Raw genomic sequence first — 20359 nt, forward strand, 5'->3', positions numbered from 1 at the left:
GAGAAGAGGGCAGACTGCCAACTCACCACGGGAACACGAGGTCAGCCACCGTCAGCCCTGCAGAACAAGTACAAAGCATAAGCAAAAGGACTCTAGAATACAAATACCTCCTAAATCTAGTGTGGACTTCATTACACACTGGTATAGAAAACAAACTCAGGGCCAGGCGCGGTGGCTCATGCCTGTAATCCCAACACTTTGCGGGGCCAAGGCGGGCATATCACCTGAGGTCAGGAGTTCAAGACTAGCCTGGCCAACATGGTCAAACCCCATCTCTACTAAAAATACAAAAATTAGCCGAGCGTGGTGGCAGGTGGCTGTAATTCCAGCTACTTGGGAGGCTGAGACAGGAGAATCACTTGAACATGGGAGGAAGAGGTTGCAATAAGCCAAGATCATGCCATTGCACTCCAGCCTGGGTGACAAGAGTAAAACTCCATCTCAAACAAAAAAGAAAAGAGAAAGAAAGAAAGTAAACTCATAGGTCAGGTGTGGTGTGGCTCACACCTGTAATCCCAGCACTTTGCGAGGCTGAGGTGGGAGGATCACTTGAGCCCAGGAGTCTGAGAGCAGCCTGGGCGACAGAAAGAGACACCATCTCTACTAAAAATTGTTTTAAAAAACTAGCCACGTATGGTGGCACACAGCTGTAGTCCCAGCTACTCAGGAGGCTGAGGTGGTAGGATTGCTTGAGCCCAGGAGGTTGAGGCTGTGGTCGGCTGTTATCACACCACTGCAAACTAGCCTGGGCTACAAAGCAAGACTCTGCCTTAAAAAAAAGAAACTAAACTCACAAACTCTTCCTTGAGACTCTGCAACCAAGCACTGGGCCTGGCTAGGACACTTCCTATGAACATAACTAGACACAGGAGAACCAAACTAGAAATATGTAGACAAGTTTGTTATCTTTAAGAAGCACTAATCCATTCTTTTTTTTTTTTTTTTTTTTTTGAGAGACGGAGTCTTGCTCTGCGGCCCAGGCTGGAGTGCAGTGGTGCGATCTCAGCTCACTGCAAGCTCCGCCTCCTGGGTTCACGCCATTCTCCTGCCTCAGCCTCCTGAGTAGCTGGGACTACAGGCGCCTGCCACCACACTGGGCTAATTTTTTGTATTTTTAGTAGAGACGGGGTTTCACCGTGTTAGCCAGGATGGTCTCGATCTCCTGACCTTGTGATCCGCCCTCCTCGGCCTTCCAAAGTGCTGGGATTACAGGTGTGAGCCACTGCACCCAGCTGCACTAAACCATTCTTAAAGCAACTACCAAGCCAGACTTACAGCTATTATTCACCACCACTCAGACCAATCCTAGTTCAACACCATCTCAAAAAGGACCATAAGTCCTAGAAGACAGAGCCCCCAAGAGCATTGTGGCTGTAATAAAAGGCATATCTAGAATATGACCATGATCATTTACAACCAAATCCATAACATATTCTGCAGAGTCCCTCAGTCCCACAGCAGAAACTTCTAGAATCTGTTATTACAGTGAAGCTTTACAGATCCACAGCACACAAAAGGAAGAACAAAACTAAAGGGCTCACAGAATCATCATCTACAGGTCACCCTAGAGAGCAGGAGTTCAGTGGCTCAGAAGAGGCTGCTGGGGCTCATTTCTGGAGTTTCTGGGGAGAATGCTGAGTGATTCTCCTGCCCTGAAGCTCTGTGAAGGATGTATGTAAGCAACATTACTTTTAGGAAATATCTTACCATTCCAGCTTGCGTGTTTGAAGTACCAATATTTTCCTCCTCCATAATTGACAAAGACCATGAGTATGAGAGCAATCCTAGAAGAAGCCAACAAAGAGAAGCCTTTCAGGGTTTGCTATGTGAAAAGGAAGGGCTGAACTGAAGACACATTTATACTCACAAGGTGCAATCATGCAACAATGCAATTCTACTGAGCATTTTGTTACACAAGATGAGACATCAAGGCCAAAAAGCGATTATTTTCTAATCATTGCAATTAGGACCATGCACTACAGTTCTTCATTGCCAACATTGCCAACATGATGTCTCAACCAAAGTTTATACTGCTGTCTTAAACTATGTAACCTGAAAACATAGCAAAATATTTCCAATAACTCAATTTTGAGCTAATTATTTAGATGTCTCAGGTTAAAGAACTCTAGTAGGAGGCACACAGCCAGCTGAGTCAGCGAGCTCAGAATTCCAATCTTGGATCCTTTTCTGTCATTAGCCATAAGACCCTGGGCAACGTTCTCATCAGTAAACTGAGTGTGCTCATCTGTAAAAGAAAGTGCCCTAACCACATGTTAATTTTAAGGAGAATGACTTATTTTACAGCAGCTAACCAGTGCCCAGCATATTTTAGACACTTAATAAATGTTAGTTCCTGTCTATCTGTGACCATCTTATCTCCAAAAGTAGCAATGGAAATCTGAAAGACAGAGTAATAGATCCCGGATGTGCTACTATTTGAGGCTAACTGTGCAGAATGCTGAGGGTGCTGACCTTAGGTGTCAACAGGCTAATTTGGGAGACTCTGTAACCCAAGCGCCCGCAATCAAACCCTGGCTTTCCTATTTGATACCTGAGTGACCGTGGGCAAGTTGCTTCACTCGGCAGCACAATTTCTTTTCCTTTTAATGTGAATTGGGCATATTAAAAGTATATATCTCATAGGATTACTAAGATATTAAATAAATTAAGGCGACTTAGAACAGTGACTGGAACATTATGAGAACTCCAAAATTGTTAGCAAGTTTCATTATGATCATATTGTTCTTACTACCTGCTTCCAATCTACCTGCCAGGGCACTCAGGGCTCTGGTGCGACTGGGGCAAAGTTATAGGGTTGTCACTAGAGTTCAGAAGGCTTCAGTATGTAGAAATAAAAGAGCTGATACCTGTATATTTATTCTTAGCTATATAGTTTTTAAACTTTATTTTCAGATTTCAGTCCTGGCCTTTGTTCTTCTCCCAGGGCTATGGGTTTGCTAGCATGAGGGCCTGATACTTGAGTCGCTCTGCTAGCAGCACAGGATCAGCCCTCCCTCTGCCACATGCTGGTGTTTCCTCACTAGACTAGTGCATCTTCTGAGCCATCAAGCTACTGACTGGACATGGGGTACAGTCTGTAGCCCCAAGTAACAGCCACTTGCCCAAATAAAAATGCGCTTCACTCAGCAGACCGCATATCCAAGTGGACACTGGCTCTAGCCTCATCTACTACTCCTCTGTCAACACAGACACTGAGGATCATGATGGTCTTCCAGACTAGAGAGGCTACAGACTTTACTTTTACATCCAAGAAATCCTTCCTAGCCTAGAAAGTAAAAGATATGTAAAAGTCCTTAAAAGCTAAAAGTGTGTATAGGTGTAATTATGTAGTCCTGTGACTACCTGCACCCACTGTGCTATAGGGATGCCCACATACCCTCTGAAGGTGTCCACGCTGCGGAGGCGGGGCGGCGGGACAGACAGATGCCACACTGCTGGCTGGACATCACCATCTAGAGGGTCTGTCCTGCTGGGAGATCCCAGCTCCTTCAGAAAAAAAGAGAGAAAGATGACAATTCATAATGCTAAGGAGTAAATTTCGTCATTTTTTTATTTATTTTTTGTTTTGTTTTGTTTTGTTTTGTTTTTTTGAGACAGAGTCTCACTTTGTCGCCCAGCCTGGAGTGCAATGGCATGATCTTGGCTTACTGCAACCTCCACCTCCCGGGGTCAAGCGATTCTCCTGCCTCAGCCTCCTGCGTGGCTGGAATTACAGGCATGCACCACCACGTGCAGCTAATTTTTGTATTTTTAGTAGAGATGGGGTTTCATCATGTTGGTCAGGCTGGTCTCAAACTCCTGACCTCATGATCTGCCCACCTCAGCATCCCAAAGTGCTGGGATTACAGGCATGAGCCACCACAACCGGCATCATTTTTTTATTTCTTTAGGAAAGAATGTGATATAGTAGAAATCTAAAAATAGTGTAGAAAGCTAAAAAATAGTTTTTCTGCAGGCGCAGTGGCTCATACCTGTGATTTCAGCACTTTGGGAGGCAGAGGAGGGCAAATCCCTTGAGCCCAAGAGTTTGAGACCAGCCTGGGCAATATGGTGAAACCCTGTCTCTACAAAAAAATACAAAAATTAGCCAGGTGTGGTGGCACGCACCTGTAGTCCCAGCTACTTGGGAGGCTGAGGTGGGAAGAGCCCAGGAGGTTGAGGCTGCAGTGAGCTGAGACCATGGCACTGCACTCCAGCCTGGGCAATAGAGTAAAATCTGGTCTCAAAAAATAAAAAAGTTTTTCTAAACAATACTTGGATTTCCTTTTGTAAAGATCCCATCTAGAGGTCTGGTTTTCTACTTTATCAGCTTTTCCTGCCTTTTACTGAGTTTGCCAGTGGCCACGTTGATAAATGGTACCAAAAAAACTAGTCCATAAGTGCATCTAGCACAAGCACAGAAGCCAACATCTCCATATATGAGCCTGAATTTATTAACAAAAATTTAATGACATATTTAAATCATCAGAGGAGGCCATCAGCATTCATAGATTTAATATTGTTGTCTCTTATTTCTTTGTTTTAACCTTGACACTCTCTACTTAACTAGATTGATTCAAAAATGCTGCCTGCAGAGTGAAAAATGTCTCTACCTTGGGTATCCAGATAGAGCAGAATGTTCCAGCGTCACTGAAGCAAGAGAAGGGATGGAGCCCTTCCCAGCAGCTGAAGAGAGGGCTGCTCTCTATTAGGAATAGAGGACCTATAACCTGGCCTTCCTCAATGTAAATATAAAACTGGACAATAATGATTAAATAGGAAACTATAAATTCCAAGTTCAGAAAACCACCTGGGCAACACACTATGCATCTCATAACTTACAGAATTGATGAGGCGATCAGTTTCTCGAGAACTTATGGCTTTAGAAATCCAACTGTTAAAGTCATCCAAACTGAAAATAAATTAAAGGGTCAATTATTTTATTTTCATTGGCAGAATTTTTTAAATGATCAGATATTATATTGAAATAAAATTAAAGTTCATATTCTATATTACTAATTAAACATTCTAAACATTTTTTAACAATATAAAAATAGAAATCACAGTTTTCAGCAGCTCTACTTATAAAAGCTCAACCCTGACAGCAGTTTCCTCATCAATAAAACAGGAATGACGACAGAGCTCTCATTAAAGACTTGAGAAGGTAAATGAGGTAACTGTTTCCCATGGCTGGGATTCTCACTAATAATACTATTAAAATTAAAATAGCAAAAAGTTGGAAACAATCAAATTTACTCAAAACAAGGATGACTAAACACAGACTATGACAGCTGTGTGATAGGATGTGATAGAGCCATGAAAGTAAAAGAATGTGGGCTCTGCCCACACAAAGAAACATGAAGATGAAGATATAAACTATTAGGCCAGGCATGGTGGCTCATGCCTATAATCCCAGCATTTTGAGGGGCCGAGGTGGGTGGATCACTTGAGGTCAGGAGTTCGAGACCAGCCTGGCCAACATGGTGAAACCGTGTCTCTACTAAAAATACGAAAATTAGCCAGGCGTGGTGGTACACGCCTGGATTCCCAGCTACTCAGGAGGCTGAGGCAGGAGAATCGCTTGAACCCAGGAGGTGGAGGGAGGTTGAAGTGAGCCAAGATCACATCACTGGACTCCAGCCAGTGAGACTCTGTCTCAAAAAAAAAAAAAAGATAAACTATTAAATACAAAAAGCAAAAACCTATTCAAATAGTTAATGTACTGGGTTCTTTTTTAATATGGTTGCTTTAATTCAAAAAGAAATCCAGGCCGGGCGCGGTGGCTCATGCCTGTAATCCCAGCACTTTGGGAGGCCGAGATGGGCAGATCACGAGGTCAGGAGATCAAGACCATCCTGGCTAACAGGGTGAAACCCCATCTCTACTAAAAATACAAAAAAATTAGCCAGGCGTGGTGGCAGGCACATGTAGTCCCAGCTACTTGGGAGGCTGAGTTAGGAGAATGGCAGGAACCCGGGAGGCAGAGCGTGGAGTGAGCCAAGATGGCACCACTGCACTCCAGCCTGGGCGACACAGAGAGACTCTGTCTCCACAAAAAAAAAAAAAAAAAAAAAAAAAGAAATCCAGATGACATTAAATTTTTTCACATGACTAACAAAAGATAAATATATTAACTGGTTTTTCTTAAAAATGAGATTTCTACCTGCAAAAAAATCGTTTGAAAAGTATACCCTATCCTGGCATAAACAAATTATTCAGGGCATAGGATTTTTTCCCCTTTTATTTTTTGGTCATGAACAGTTCAGCATATACAGAAGCAGAGAAACCAGTATAGGCATAGCTCGAGACACTGCAGGCTTGGTCCCAGACCACCACAATAAGCCCAATATCACAATACAGTGATTCACACAAATTTTCTGTGACCCAGTGTACATAAAAGCTATATATTACACTATATTCTAGTCTATTAAGTGTGCAATACCATTATGCACAAAAAGACAGTTTACACACCTTAATTTAAAAATGTATTTCTAATAAAAAGTTAATGATTATTTGAGCCTTCAGCAAGTCCTAATCTTTTTGCTGGTAGAGGATCTGGCCTCCATGTTGATGGCTGCTGAGTGGTCAGGGTGGTGGCTGCCAAAGGTTGAGGTGGCTGTGGCAATTTCCGCAATCAAGACAATACAGTTTGCCACATTAACTTTTCCTTTCACAGATTTCTCTGTAGCATGCAATGCTGTTTGACAGAATTTTACCCACAGTTAGACCTTCTTTCAAAATTAGAGTCAATTCTCTCAAACTCTGCCTCTGCTCTATCAACTACATTTACGTGATATTCTAAATCCTTTCTTGTTATCTCAACAATGTTCACAACATGGTTACCAGGAATAGATCCCATCTTGAGAAACCACTTCCTCTGCTCATCTGTAAGAAGCAACTCCTCATCTGTCAAGTATTGTCATAAGATTGCAGCAATTCAGTCACATCTTCAGGCTTCACTTCTAATTCTAGTTTTCTTTATTTCTACCACAGCTGCAGTTATTTCCTCCACTGAAGTCTTAAACCCCCGAGTCATCCATGAAGGCTGGAATCAACTTCCTCCAAACTCCTGCTAATGTTGATAATTTTACTTCCTCCCATGAATCACAAATTTCTTAATGGCATCTACAATGGTGAATCCTTTCCAGAAGGTTTTCAATGGACTTTGCCCAGATTCATTGGAGGAATCACTATCTATGGCAGCTATATAGCTTTATAAAACCTATTTTTTAAATAGTAAGACTTGAAAATCAAAATTACTCCTTGATCCATGGGCTGCAGAATGGATATTGTGTTAGCAGGCATGAAAACAACATTCATCTGCCTGTACATTTCCATTGGACTTGCTGCATTGTCAATGACCAATAATATTTTGAAAGAAATATTTTTTTCTGATAAGTAGGTCTCGACAGTGGGCTTAAAATAGTCAGTAAGCCATGCTGTAAACAGACGTGCTGTCATCCAGGCTTTGCTGTTCCATTTATTAAGCACAGGCAGAGGAGACTTAGCATAATTCTTGTGCCCTAGGATTTCCAGAAGGGGTAAATGAGCATTGGCTTCAACTTAAAGTCACCAGTTGCATTAGCTCCTAACAAGAGAGTCAGCCTATCTTGTGAAGCTCTGAATTCTCCCTCCTGGCTTTTAAAAGTCCTAGATGGCATCCTCTTCCAATAGAAGGCTGTTTGATCTGCATTGAAACTGTGTTGTTAGTGTAGCCACTTTCATCAATGATCTCAGCTGGATCTTCTGGATAACTTCCTGCAGCTTCTCCATCAGCACTTGCTGCTTCACCTTGCATTTTTATGTTATGAAGACGGCTTCCTTCCTTAAACCTCCTGCACCAACCTCTGCTAGTTTACAACTTTTCTTCGGCAGATTCCTCACTTCTCTTAGTCTCCACAGAACTGAAAAGAGTGAGAGCCTTGCTCTCGATCAGGCTTTGGCTTAAGGGAATAGTTTGATCCTCTATCGAGACCACTCAAACTTTCTCCGTATCAGCAGTAAGGCTGTTTCATTTTCCTTTTTTTTCTATTTATTTATTTATTTGATACAGAGTCTAGCTCCTTTGCCCAGGCTAGAGTACAGTGGAGCAATCTCAGCTCACTGCAACCTCCAACTCCCAGGTTGAAGCGATTCTCTGGCCTCAGCCTCCAGAGAAGCTGGGACTACAGGCGCACACCATCATGCCCAGCTAACTTTTGTATTTTTAGTAGAGATGGGATTTTGCCATGTTGGCCAGGCTGATCTCAAACTCCTGACTTCAAGCAATCGTCTGGTCTCAGCCTCCCAATATGCTGGGATTACAGGTCTGAGCCACTAAGCCCAGCCTGTTTCACTTTCTTATCATTTGTGTGTTCCCTGGAGTAGCACATTTAATTTTCTTCAATAACTCTCACAACTTGGCTGTTTGGTACAAGAGGCCCAGCTTTCAGCCTGTCATGGCCCTCCATATGCCTTCCTCACTAAGCTTAATCATTTCTAGCTTTTGATTTAAAATAAGACACGCAACTCTCTTTTACTCAAACACTTAGAAGCCATTGTAGGGTAACTAATTCGCCTAATTTCAATACTGTTGTATCTGAAAGAATAGAGAAGCCCAAAGAAAGGGAGAGAAATGGGGGAACAGTCAGTGCGTGGAGCAGTCAGAATACACACAACACTTACCAATTAAGTTCACCATCTTATATAGGTGGGGTTGATGGCATCCCAAAACTATTACAGTAGGAACATCAAAGATCATTGATCACAGATTACCATAACAGATATAATATTAATGAAAAAGTTTGAAATATTATAATGATTACCAAAATGTAATGCAAAGACAAGAAGTGAGCACATGCTGTTGGAAAAATGGTGCCAACAGAGTTACTCAACGCAAGCCTGGGCAACACAGTGAGAACCTCATTTCTACTAAAAAAAAAAAAAAAATAATAGTGGTGGTACATGCCTCTAGTCCCAGCTACTTGGGAGGCTGAGGTGGGAGGATTGCTTGCACCTGGGAGGTCAATAAGGTCAATAAGTGTTGAGTATGTTCTGACTGTTTCCCCATCTCCCTCCCTCTCTTTGGGCCTCTCTATTCGTTCAGATACAACAATATTGAAATTAGGCCAATTAATTACCCTACAATGGCTTCTAAGTGAGTAAAAGAAAGAGTTGCACGTCTCTCACTTTTTTATTTTTTGACATGGAGTCTCACTCTGTCACCCAGGCTGGAGCACAGTGGCGCAATCTCAGCTCACTGCAAACCTCCACTTCCTGGGTTCAAGCAATTCTCATGCCTCAGCCTCCCGAGTACCTAGGATTACAGGCGTGCGCCACCACACCCAGCTAATTTTTCTATTTTTAGTAGAAATGGGATTTCACCATGTTGGCCAGGCTGGTCTCGAACTCCTGAGCTCAAGCGATCCGACAGCCTTGGCCACTCAAAGTGCTGGGATTACAGGAATGAGAAACCATGCCCGGCTGCATGTCTCTCACTTTAAATCAAAAGGGCTGCAGTGTGGGAGGTCAAGGCTGCAGTGAGCTGTGATGGCACCACTGCCCTCCAACTTGGGAGACAGAATGAGACCATGTCTCAGAAAAAAAAAAAGGAATTGCTGGATGCAGGGTTGCCACGAACCTTTAATTTGTAAAACATGCAACATCTGTGAAGTGCAATAAAGCAAAGCACAGTAACAAAGGGTTTGCCTGAATAATGGACCTCCATCATCCAGCTTCCACAAGTACCTACACATGGCCAGTCTTACTTCATCTGTCCTCTCACCCACTGTCCCTCATTCCTGCCTTAGATTGTTTTTCAGAAAATCCTAGACATCATATAATTTCAGGCATAAACACTTTAGTATGTATCTCTAACAGATATGGACTATTTTTATTTCTAAACATAACCACAATACCCTTATCACATTTTTAAATGTCAGCAGTAATTCCTTAATATCGTCAGTTCAGTTTCCCTGTCTCATACATGTTTTTACAGTTCAGTGGTCCGATTCAGTATCCAAACATAATCCATACATCCAAGGCATACATTTGCAATTACTCTTTTTCCCTCACAACTCAACTCTCATTTCTAGTTTATTCAACATGGATAACATCACCATCACATGCAAAATGTTAAAACAGACACATCTAAAGAAGTGTGGCCAGGCATGGTGGCTCATTAACTATAATCCCAGCACTTCAGGAGGCTGAGACAGGTGGATCAGGAGGTCAGGAGTTCAAGACCAGCTTGGCCAAGATGCTGAAAACTCATCTCTACTAAAAATACAAACAAAAAGATTAGCTGGGCGTGGTGGCACACGCCTGTAATCCCAGCTATTCGGGAGGCTAAGGCAGAGAATTTCTTGAAACACAGAGGCAGAGGTTGCAGTGAGCAGAGATCGCGCCACTGCACTCCAGCCTGGGCAACAGTGAGACTCCATCTCAAAAAATAATAATAATAAAAAAAATAAAGAAGGGTGAAAGGGAAAAGTTAACAGTTTTAAAAATAAAACAAAAAAACATAATTTTCTTGTTCATGCCTGTTGCCTAAGTGAAAAGGAGGGAGGCTCTTTATTCTCTTGACTTTTTCTGGTTGTTTTTTGGCTCACAGTCATCTGAACCTCCCTGGTTGTGTTGGAAAACCAGGGGGTGAGGAATAAGGGACTCCTGCTTTATCAAGAAGAGTATTCTGCCCGCAGGCTGGAAGGGCAGCATCATGTGCTGAGTAGTTTCAGTTCCACATGGGGCAAGGTGGAATTTCTTCCCTTTGAAAATGCTTGATCTCAGCTATCAATTACTTTTTTTTCTTGAGACTCCCCAGCTGGAGTGCAGTGGCGCAATCTCAGATCACTGCAACCTCCGCCTCCCAGGTTCAAGCAATTTTTGTACCTCAGCCTCCCGAGTAGCTGGGACTACAGGCACCCGTCACCACACTTAGCTACTTTTTGTATTTTTAGTAGAGATGGGGTTTTATCATGTTGACCAGGCTGGTCTCAAACTCCTGGCCTCAAGTGATCCACCTTCCTTGGCCTCTCAAAGTGCTAGGATTACAGGCATGAGCCACCGCTCCCGGCCTAGCTATCAATTACTTCAAAAAGTCATGTAACATGACCAGGTGTGGTGACTCATGCCTATAATCCCTGTACTCTGGGGGTCAGAGACAGATGTAACACTTGAGTCCAGGAGTTCAGGACCAGCCTGGGCAACATAGCAAGACCCCATCTCCACTAAAAATACAAAAAAAAAAAACAAAACAAAAACAAAAACCATTATCTGGGCATAGTGATGCATGCCTGTAGTCCCCATTACTTAGGAGGCTAAGGTGGGAGAAGCACCTGAGCCCAGGGAGTCGAGGCTGCAGTGAGCCATAATGGCACCACTGCACTCCAGCCTGGATGACAAGAGTGAGGCTGTCTCAAAAAAAAAAAAAAAAAAATCCATAATAGATCCATTCATGTGAAAAGCATCCTGATACACTGAAATAGCATTCGCATTTTATCAAAAGGTTGATGAGATAATACCTTAACTCAAAGAAATGAAACTCCACTGCTAGAATCTTCCTCTATCCCTAAAAAACAGGTTACACACTGGCTTCTGGGCAACAAGTGGTTCTTTTACCCTATACACAGTCGGGGTCCTCATACATAGAATTATACTATTTCTAAGATGTACAAAGCTACAGTATCACAGTACAGAAATTCCCCAAAGCTTCAGGGTTTCCCACGAGTCGACTTAGAGGTTAGGTTTTCATTCTTCTAATTCTAAAATCTTGTGGTTCTTCTTGACACCGTAACAAGATAAGCATGAGAAAATTCACTCATATTCTTTTTAAAACATGAAAAAAACTTTCCTTTGGAAGTTAACTAAAATCCATTTTACTTTCTTTTTCTAGTCTACTAATTCACTCTTACCAGAATCACTGTTCACCATGCAGAGCAGGACCAGTCCCTTCTCCATGTTGGCTAACAAACTAACCAAGGGACAGGGAGTCCATGCGAGGTCCAGAGGAACAGCCACCAGGCACACATCTGTGCCACCAGATGCCTGGGCTGGCAGAGGTTGGGCAACTGGACTAGAAGGCGCCTCAGCGCCAGAGAAGGGGAGGGGAGTCCAGTGCGGCAACCTCCTCCTAAAATTGTCACGAGCCACTTCTGCTCGCTAAAAAGCCAGATGCTTTAGGAAATAATGATTTCTCAAGCATTTTCTTCCTCTTCACCCATGTGGGAGGACAGAAGGCAAAAATCCATAATCACCTTTATTATCACTTCCCTAAAGTCAGAGACTACGTCTTAGTCTACATGAGTCCCTGAAGCCTAGCACTGGTTGAACATAGGGGACACAGAAATGTTCATATCATCAAAGAATGATGGGCGCTTGAAGGTGACAGCTGCGCCTTCTGAATGTGTTATTTCTATGCTCTGCCTTTCCAGTGGCATCCTCCCCAAATATCTTACCTCAACAAGAGCCTCAGAAAGGATATCACAATGATGACAGCAAGACCAATAAGGAATGCAATGCTCACAGCTAGAAAAGAGAAGAAAACACATTAGCCCCCAAAAAGGTCATCATGAACATCAAAGACATCACATCATTATATTTAATCTATAAAGGAAAACCAATGAGGGAAGCCTATATTCTCATGCTGAATTTCCTATAAATAATTGAGAATGCTCACCGTGAAGGGAGTGATAACTGTCATTACAAAAAGTATCCAACATAAACAAAAGCACAAAGAATGGTACCATCAACCTATATATAACCCATCACCCAGATCCTAGAATTGTCAAGATATTGTCCCTGTTGCTTCATCTATAACTACCCACCCACCCCCTTGTCCTGCTTTTTCTGGCTAAAGTATTTCTTTAAGAATCCAAGACATCATGTTATTTCATCCCTACATACTTCAGAATGTGTCTCTAAAGCCCTTGTAAAGACAGCCTGACACTGTACGCCTTCTGACACAAGGCACTGAGAAGGACCCAGGCTCGCTTTTGCCGTATTCCACTAAAAAATGCAAAACCTCCACTTATTCATGAGAAAACACCAAACATCAAGCAAATCCAAATCAAGGACAATTGACAAAATAACCAGACATTACCCTTCAAACCATCAAGGTCATGAAAGACAAAGAAAGACTGAGGAACTGTCCTAGACTAGAGGAGACGAAGGAGATCTGAAAGCTAAATGCAGTGTGGGATCCTACATCAAATTCAGCACTGGAGAAGGATATTGAAAAGAACATTTAGAGAAATTAAAATAATCCCGATCAGTACTGTATCAATATTAAGTTCAATGTTAAGAACAATGTTAAGTTCCTGGTTTCGGTAATTGTATGTGGGATAATTATGCTGTGATTTTACAGTTCAGGGGAAGCTAGGTGAGGGATATTTGGGAACTCTTTTTGCAACACTTCTACAAATCTAAAACTATTTCAAAACTAAAAATATCTTTGAAAAGGGCCTTTTGTTATATAACCACAATGTCATATGAAATTAACAATAACTTCCTGGCCAACACTGAAAGTGCACCTGCTGCAGTTGCCCCATAACTGGTGGATGTGCTTAGCTGGTAAAAATTCCTCTTCACCTTGTGGTTTCATCCACTCATATGGTATATGCCTGAATCACTTACTTCATTAGGGGTTGCAATATATCCTGCCCTTTTGCTGTATTTATTACCTGGAATTCTTCTCCACAGAATTTTCCCTCAACAGGGACTATTTTGTTACCCTGAATTACAGTTAAAAATGGGCAAAATAAATGCTTAAATCTCTCCTTTCAACTGAGTTTTAAATCACCCTAGTTAACATCAGATGCTCTGGTTACCTATAAAGACAAAGCATTGTTTTTGTTTTGTTTGGGAAGGCAGGCCTTGCTCATTTTAGTTTCATATGACCTCATGGTTTTTATACATTATTTTTCTTCAATTACATATATTACTCTTCTTAATGCTTAAATTGTCCTACATTGGCCCTTTCATATTGGTCCCTGCATTCTTCTGATATAACCTCACAGTCTTTAATAGCTTCCCTGTGAACAGTACTTGTTCATGCCACAGGGATTTGTCACTGCCTTTTGAAAGGCAGCACATACATTGTTACCTAATGGGGAGCGCCGAATGGCAGATTTTCTTCATCGGGGTTATTAGACAATGAACGGTCCCTCCTTAACCTAAGAGGACCTCTGGACTGTCAGCGGAAGACATACAGGAAACACTATACCCTTGCTCCTAAAACAAGGAGAGATATTTGACAGTCGATTACCCTATTTCTAGTTTCTTTCCACTGCATTAACTTTTTTGGCTTATTAATGCTTCATAATTAAACTAAAAACTATGAGAATATATTGATATATTATATAATTTTTTTTTTGAGACAAGGTCTGGCTCTATCACCCAGGCTGGAGTGCAGTGGTAAAATCTTCACTCATTGCAACCTCCACCTCCCAGGATCAAGTCATCCTCCCACCTCAGCCTCCCAAATAGCTGGAACTACAGGCATGCACCACCAGGCCCAGCTAATTTTTGTATTTTCTATAGAGATGGGTTTCACCACGTCACCCAGGCTTGCCTCAAACTTGTGAGCTTGAGTGAGCTGCCTGCCTTGGCCCCCAAAGTGCTGGGATTACAAGCATGAGCCACCATGCCAGGCCAATAAATAATTTTTAATGTCACATAATTTTATTATTATATACAAATAATACAATAAACATATTATAAATATACCATATCTAAGTGGGATAAATAACCTATAATTTACGTGGATTTTTTGCGGGGGAGAGATGCTCATCAATGATCTAAGATTTAGGTTTTCAATTACAGAAAGTGTCACGGACTGCTTTGCTTTACAAACAGTACTCAAAAACTGAAACCTCTGAAAATGCAAATGTGAAAATCAGCAGAGAACATATACGTACGAAGGTTACTATCAACTGGATCCTCGTTCACAGCCAGGTCACAGGCAATTTCACTAACTCCATTATGGATATTCTTTACCAAGAGAGAATAGTTTCCAAATTCTCCAAATCTGTATTCCAGTCTACAAAGATTAGGTAAAATTAACACAAATGGTTAAATTAGAAAATAAGAAGTTGGATTTTGCTAATGTCATGAAGGCAGAATAATACATGTTCCTGGGTAGAGACCAGAAAAGATAAAGAAAAATATTGTAAAGAGAAAAAAAGCTAAATCCAAAATAGAAAAAGAAAAAATTCAGACTTCACTTAGATCACAACAAAGTAGGCACAAACCTACAAACTTCTTTCTCTTCCAAGGTGTCGTTCAGCTGCAGGATAGCTCCGTGCTGGGTGCTGACAGAGGCGGCTGCAACGCTAGGCTTCCCGGCTTTTGGACTCTGAGGAACGTTTACCAGCACCTGAAACAAGCACTGTAAATAAAAGCACAACAGGTCAACTGCCAGGGGTTTTTCAACATCTGTTGATTGTTGGAGGACACAAATATCCAACTGGAGATCCTGGCATGACTTTTCCTTCATACATGTAAAACAAACCTCTAAATTTCAATACTTTAAATTTATCTATTATTTTGTATTAAAACAATGACTGGGCTGGGTGCCGTGGCTCATGTCTGTAACCCCAGCACTTTGGGGAGGCCGAAGCAGGTGGATCAGGAGGTCAAGGAAATCAAGACCACCCTGGCCAACATAGTGAAACTCCGTCTCTACTAAAAAATACAAAAATTAGCTGGACGTGGTGGCACATGCCTGTAATCCCAGCTACTCGGGAGGCTGAGGCAGGAGAATTGCTTGAACCAGGGAGTTGGAGGTTGCAGTGAGCCGAGATCGTACTACTGCACTCCAGTATGGCAACAGAGCAAGACTCCGTCTCAAAAAAAAAAAAAAATCACTGTGTCACTATGGAATTGTACAATCTTCACAGGTAAACTTCACAAATGAATAAGTAGAGCATACATTAAGTCTTGCATTCTGTTGTTTTATTTAATATTAAGTTTCCATGATTTTATCTAATTTGCATATTTGTAACTTAATATATGTATTATAGTCCATCAAATACTTTTGAGTATTTAGGCTGGCTTCAAAGCCTTTTAAATCTATTTATTGTTTTTGCTATATAAATTATGTGTTTTAAAAGACCTACATATCAGGTTCTTTTTACTTTTTTGTTTTGTTTTGTTTTTGTTTTGAGATGGGGTCTCACTCTGTCACCCAGGTTGGAGTGCAGTGGCATGATCTCAGCTCACTGCAACCTTCACCTCCCAGGCTCAAGCAATTCTGCCACCTCAGCCTCCCAAGAAGCTGGGACCACAGGCATGCATCACTACGCCCAGCTAATTTTTTGTACTTTTTGGTGGAGATGGGGGTTTTGCCATGTTGCCCAGGCTCATCTCAAACTCCTGAACTCAGGCAATGCACCTGCCTCAGCCTCCCAAAGTGCTGGGATTACAGGCATGAGCCACCACGCCTGGCCAAAGTTCTTATTCTTTTCAATTATTTCTCTAAGGTAAATTTCTAAGGGTAAGATTACTGGATAAAAAATAGTCATTTTAGGCCGGGTACAGTGGCTCACGCCTGTAATCCCAGCACTTTGGGAGGCCGATGCGGGTGGATCACAAGGTGAGGAGATCAAGACCACAGTGAAACCCCGTCTCTACTAAAAATACAAAAAAATTAGCTGGGCGTGGTGGCGGGTGCCTGTAGTCCCAGCTACTCAGGAGGCTGAGGCAGGAGAATGGCGCAAACCTGGGAGGCAGAGCTTGCAGTGAGCCAAGATTGCGCCACTGCACTCCAGCCTGGGCGACAGAGCGAGACTCCGTACTCCGTCTCAAAAAAAAAAAAAAAATTGTCATTTTAATAGGTTCGTTACAAATGACCAAATATTAGTTAAATAAATCTAATTAAAGCAATATATTTATTTCTCACCAGCTTTACTAGGATTTTAGAATCATTTTTTGTTCAGTTACTATTTATATCACAGCATTAAGATTATATTTTAAAATGATCATAAATTAAATAATTCAGTAATTTTGTTATTTTGTTTCCTATGGTGTGAACCATTGTTTACATACTAAGTTCCCTTGACATAATCTTAGAAATATGTCCTCATATACTATAATATTAACTTTTAAACCTCTCAAATATTTCTCCATTCTAGTGCTTTCTGTCTCATCCTGCTATGTTTTCAATTATAAATTTTAAATTTTTAATATAGCCATACTAATCTGGCTTGTTATTTCTTCCATTGCTTCATTAATTCAAAAATGTATTCTGCTGACATAGAATAGCTGAATGGATTTAAAAAAAAAAAAAAAAGACCCAACCATATGCTGCCTACAAGAGACTCCCTTCAATTGTAAGAACACACAGACTCAAAGAAAAGGGGTGGAAAAAGGTATTCTATGCAAACGGAAACAAAAAAAGGGCAAGAGTAGCTGTACTAATACGAAAGACATAGACTTTAAGCCAAAAACTGTAAAAAGAGAAAAAGGAGGCCATTAAATAAAAGGCCATATTATAAAATGATCGATACAGCAGGAAGATGTAACGGTTATAAATATATATGCACCCAACATTGGAACAACTAAATATATAAAGCAATTATTAATAGACCTAAAGGGAGCAGACAAGTCTAAACAAATTTTAAAAATCAAAATCATATCAATTATCTTTCTGACCACAATGGAATAAAACTAAAAATCAGTAAGAGGAGGAACTTTGGAAACTGTACAAATCCATGAAAATTAAACAACATATTCCTGAATAACCAAGGGGTCAACGAAAAAATTTTTTAAATTAGCTGGGCATGGTGGTGGGCACCTATAATCCCAGTTGCTCGGGAGGCTGAGGCAGGAGAATCACTTGAATCCAGGGAGTGGAGGTTGCAGTGAGTTGAGATGACGCCACCTTTCTCCAGCCTGGGTGAAAGAGCAAGACTCCGTCTCAGAAAAGAAAAAATTTAAAAAGAAATTTAAAATTTTCTTGAGAAAATGTAAAAAGAAATTTAAAACTAAAAATGTTGCTTCCATATGAAAATGGAAACACAACATTCCAAAACCTATGAAATACAGCAAAACCAGTTCTAAGTAGGGAAGTTTATGGCAATAAATGCCTACATCAAAAAAGTAGATGGCCAGGCACAGTGGCTCACGCCTGTAACCCCAGCACTTTAGGAGGCCAAGGCTGGCAAATCACCTGAGGTCAGGAATTCGAGACCAGCCTGGCCAATGTGGTAAAACCCCGTCTCTACTAAAAATACAAAAGTAGCCAGGCATGGCGGTGGGTGTCTGTGATCCCAGCTACTCAGGAGGCTGAGGCAGGAGAATCACTTGAACCCAGAAGGCGGAGGCTGCAGTAAGCAGTAAGCGGAGATTGCGCCATTGCACTCCAGCCTGGGCAAAAAGAGCAAAACTCCATCTCCAAAAAAAAAAAAAAAAGGGTACACATTGAGGAAAGCACAGTCTCTTCAATAAATGGTGCTGGGAAACTGGATATTTACATGTAGAAGAAAGAAACTAGACCCCTATCTCTCATATCTTTCACAAACCAACTCAAAATGGATTAAAAGCTTAAATGTAAGACCTGCAACTATGAAACTACTATAAGTAAACATAGGGGAAACACTGCATGACATTGGTGCATAGGTAACAAAAGCAAATCTAGACAAATGGGATTAAAGTAAAAAAGCCTCTGCACAGTGAAAGAAGCAATCCACAGAATGAAGAAACAAGCTATAGAATGGGAGAAAATATTCACATACTACTCACCTGACAGAATATATAAGGAACTCAAATACCTCAATAGCAAAAAAAATCTCATTTTTTAAATGGACAATAAATCAAAGTAGGTATTTCTCAAAAGACATATATAACTATATATATATATATCAGGGGAAAAAAGGAAGATACAAAAATCCCAACAGGTACATGAAAAATGCACATCACTGATAATCAGGGAAATGTAAATCAAAACCACAATAAGATAGCACCTCAACTCAGTTATTTAGATTGGGTACAATCAAAAAGACAAAAAATAACACATGCTGGCAAGGATGTGGAGAAAGGGGTACTCTTACACACTGTTGCTGGGAATGTAAATTAGTACAGCCATTATGGGAAACAATGTGAAGGTTCCTAAAAATTAAAATAAAACTACCACATCATCCAACAATCTCACTACTGGGTATAGATCCAAAAGAAAGAAAATCAGTTTGTCAAAGGGATACTTGTACTCCCATGTTTACTACAGCACTATTCATAATAGCTAAGAAATGGAATCAACCTAACTATCCATCAACTGATGAATGGACAAAGAAATGTGCTATATATTCACAGAGGAATACTATTCAGCTATAAAAAAGAATAAAATCCTCTCATTTGCAGCAACATGGATAAGCCTAATGGACATTATGTTAAGTGAAATAAGCCAGACACAGAAAGACAAATACCACATGATCTCATTCGCATGTAAAAGCTAAAAATGTGACCTCACAGAAGTAGAAAGTAAATAGAGGTTAGTAGGGAAGAGGAGATGGGGAGGTTAGTCAACAGGTGTAAAGTCACAGTTAGAATGGGATCAGTTCTGGTGACATATGGCACAGTAGGGTGACTACAGTTAACAATAATGTAATGTACATTACAAAATAGATGAAGAGATGATTTTGAACCATCTCACCACAAAGAAATGACAAGTGTTTTGGTGATGGAAATGTTAACTACCCTAACTTGATATTACCCAACATGTACATTGGCTGGGCATGGTGGCTCACACCTGTAATCCTAGCACTCTGGGAGGATTGTAATCCTAGCACTCTGGGAGACAGGGGGATCACTTGAGCTCAGCAGTTCGAGATACTGTACCCCATAAATATGTACAATTATTGTGTCAATTAAAAAAATAAAACTTTTTAAAAATCTATTCTGCCTTTTAAAATTTTTTTCAGTTTGTGCATTTACGTTTTAACTTGAATCCTCTTGGAGTACTTGATACATGGTATACAGTAATTTTAAATACCTTTCCCCATGGTCTTAGTTATAATACTCTAGGTTCTTACACGAATTAGATTCTGCTTCTCACACTTACATTGGTCTGTTAGTCTTCATTTCTCTTTTTTGGCTACATAAACAATTATGGCCTCACAATATATGTTACCTAATACAGCAAGTCTCCACATTGCCCAATCTCCTTTTGGGCCATTTTTTTTTTCTTTTAAGCTAGTCAAGCATGGTTGTTGGGGGAGACAATGTCAAATCAGCTTAACAATAGCCCACAATACTTGGACCAATTTGGGCCATCTTTTGATCCTCTGACTCATTTACTTTTCCATATGAATTTTGAAATTATTTATATAGACTACATAACGGATTCTATTTACAAATTAACAACAATTGTGTTAAGTATATGAATTAA

The 20359-nt window shown here is 40.8% G+C and overlaps 1 protein-coding gene across 4 annotated transcripts in view; it reads right to left on the bottom strand.

Moving 5' to 3' along the window:
* HGSNAT (heparan-alpha-glucosaminide N-acetyltransferase) overlaps positions 1–20359 on the bottom strand; it is a 50417-nt gene that overhangs the window by 18888 nt on the left and 11170 nt on the right. For all 4 annotated transcript variants that reach the window (XM_050800389.1, XM_050800391.1, XM_050800388.1 and 1 more), the window contains 7 exons: positions 15228–15364; positions 14895–15016; positions 12435–12504; positions 4843–4912; positions 3398–3507; positions 1708–1784; positions 27–57 (listed from right to left, as the gene is read on the bottom strand). In XM_050800389.1, the coding sequence (XP_050656346.1) occupies positions 27–57; positions 1708–1784; positions 3398–3507; positions 4843–4912; positions 12435–12504; positions 14895–15016; positions 15228–15364 (617 nt within the window). The remainder of the gene's footprint in view (positions 1–26; positions 58–1707; positions 1785–3397; positions 3508–4842; positions 4913–12434; positions 12505–14894; positions 15017–15227; positions 15365–20359) is intronic.

The sequence above is a fragment of the Macaca thibetana genome, chromosome 8 (genome assembly GCF_024542745.1).
Source record: "Macaca thibetana thibetana isolate TM-01 chromosome 8, ASM2454274v1, whole genome shotgun sequence".
In the NCBI taxonomy this organism is placed as follows: Eukaryota; Metazoa; Chordata; class Mammalia; order Primates; family Cercopithecidae; genus Macaca; species Macaca thibetana.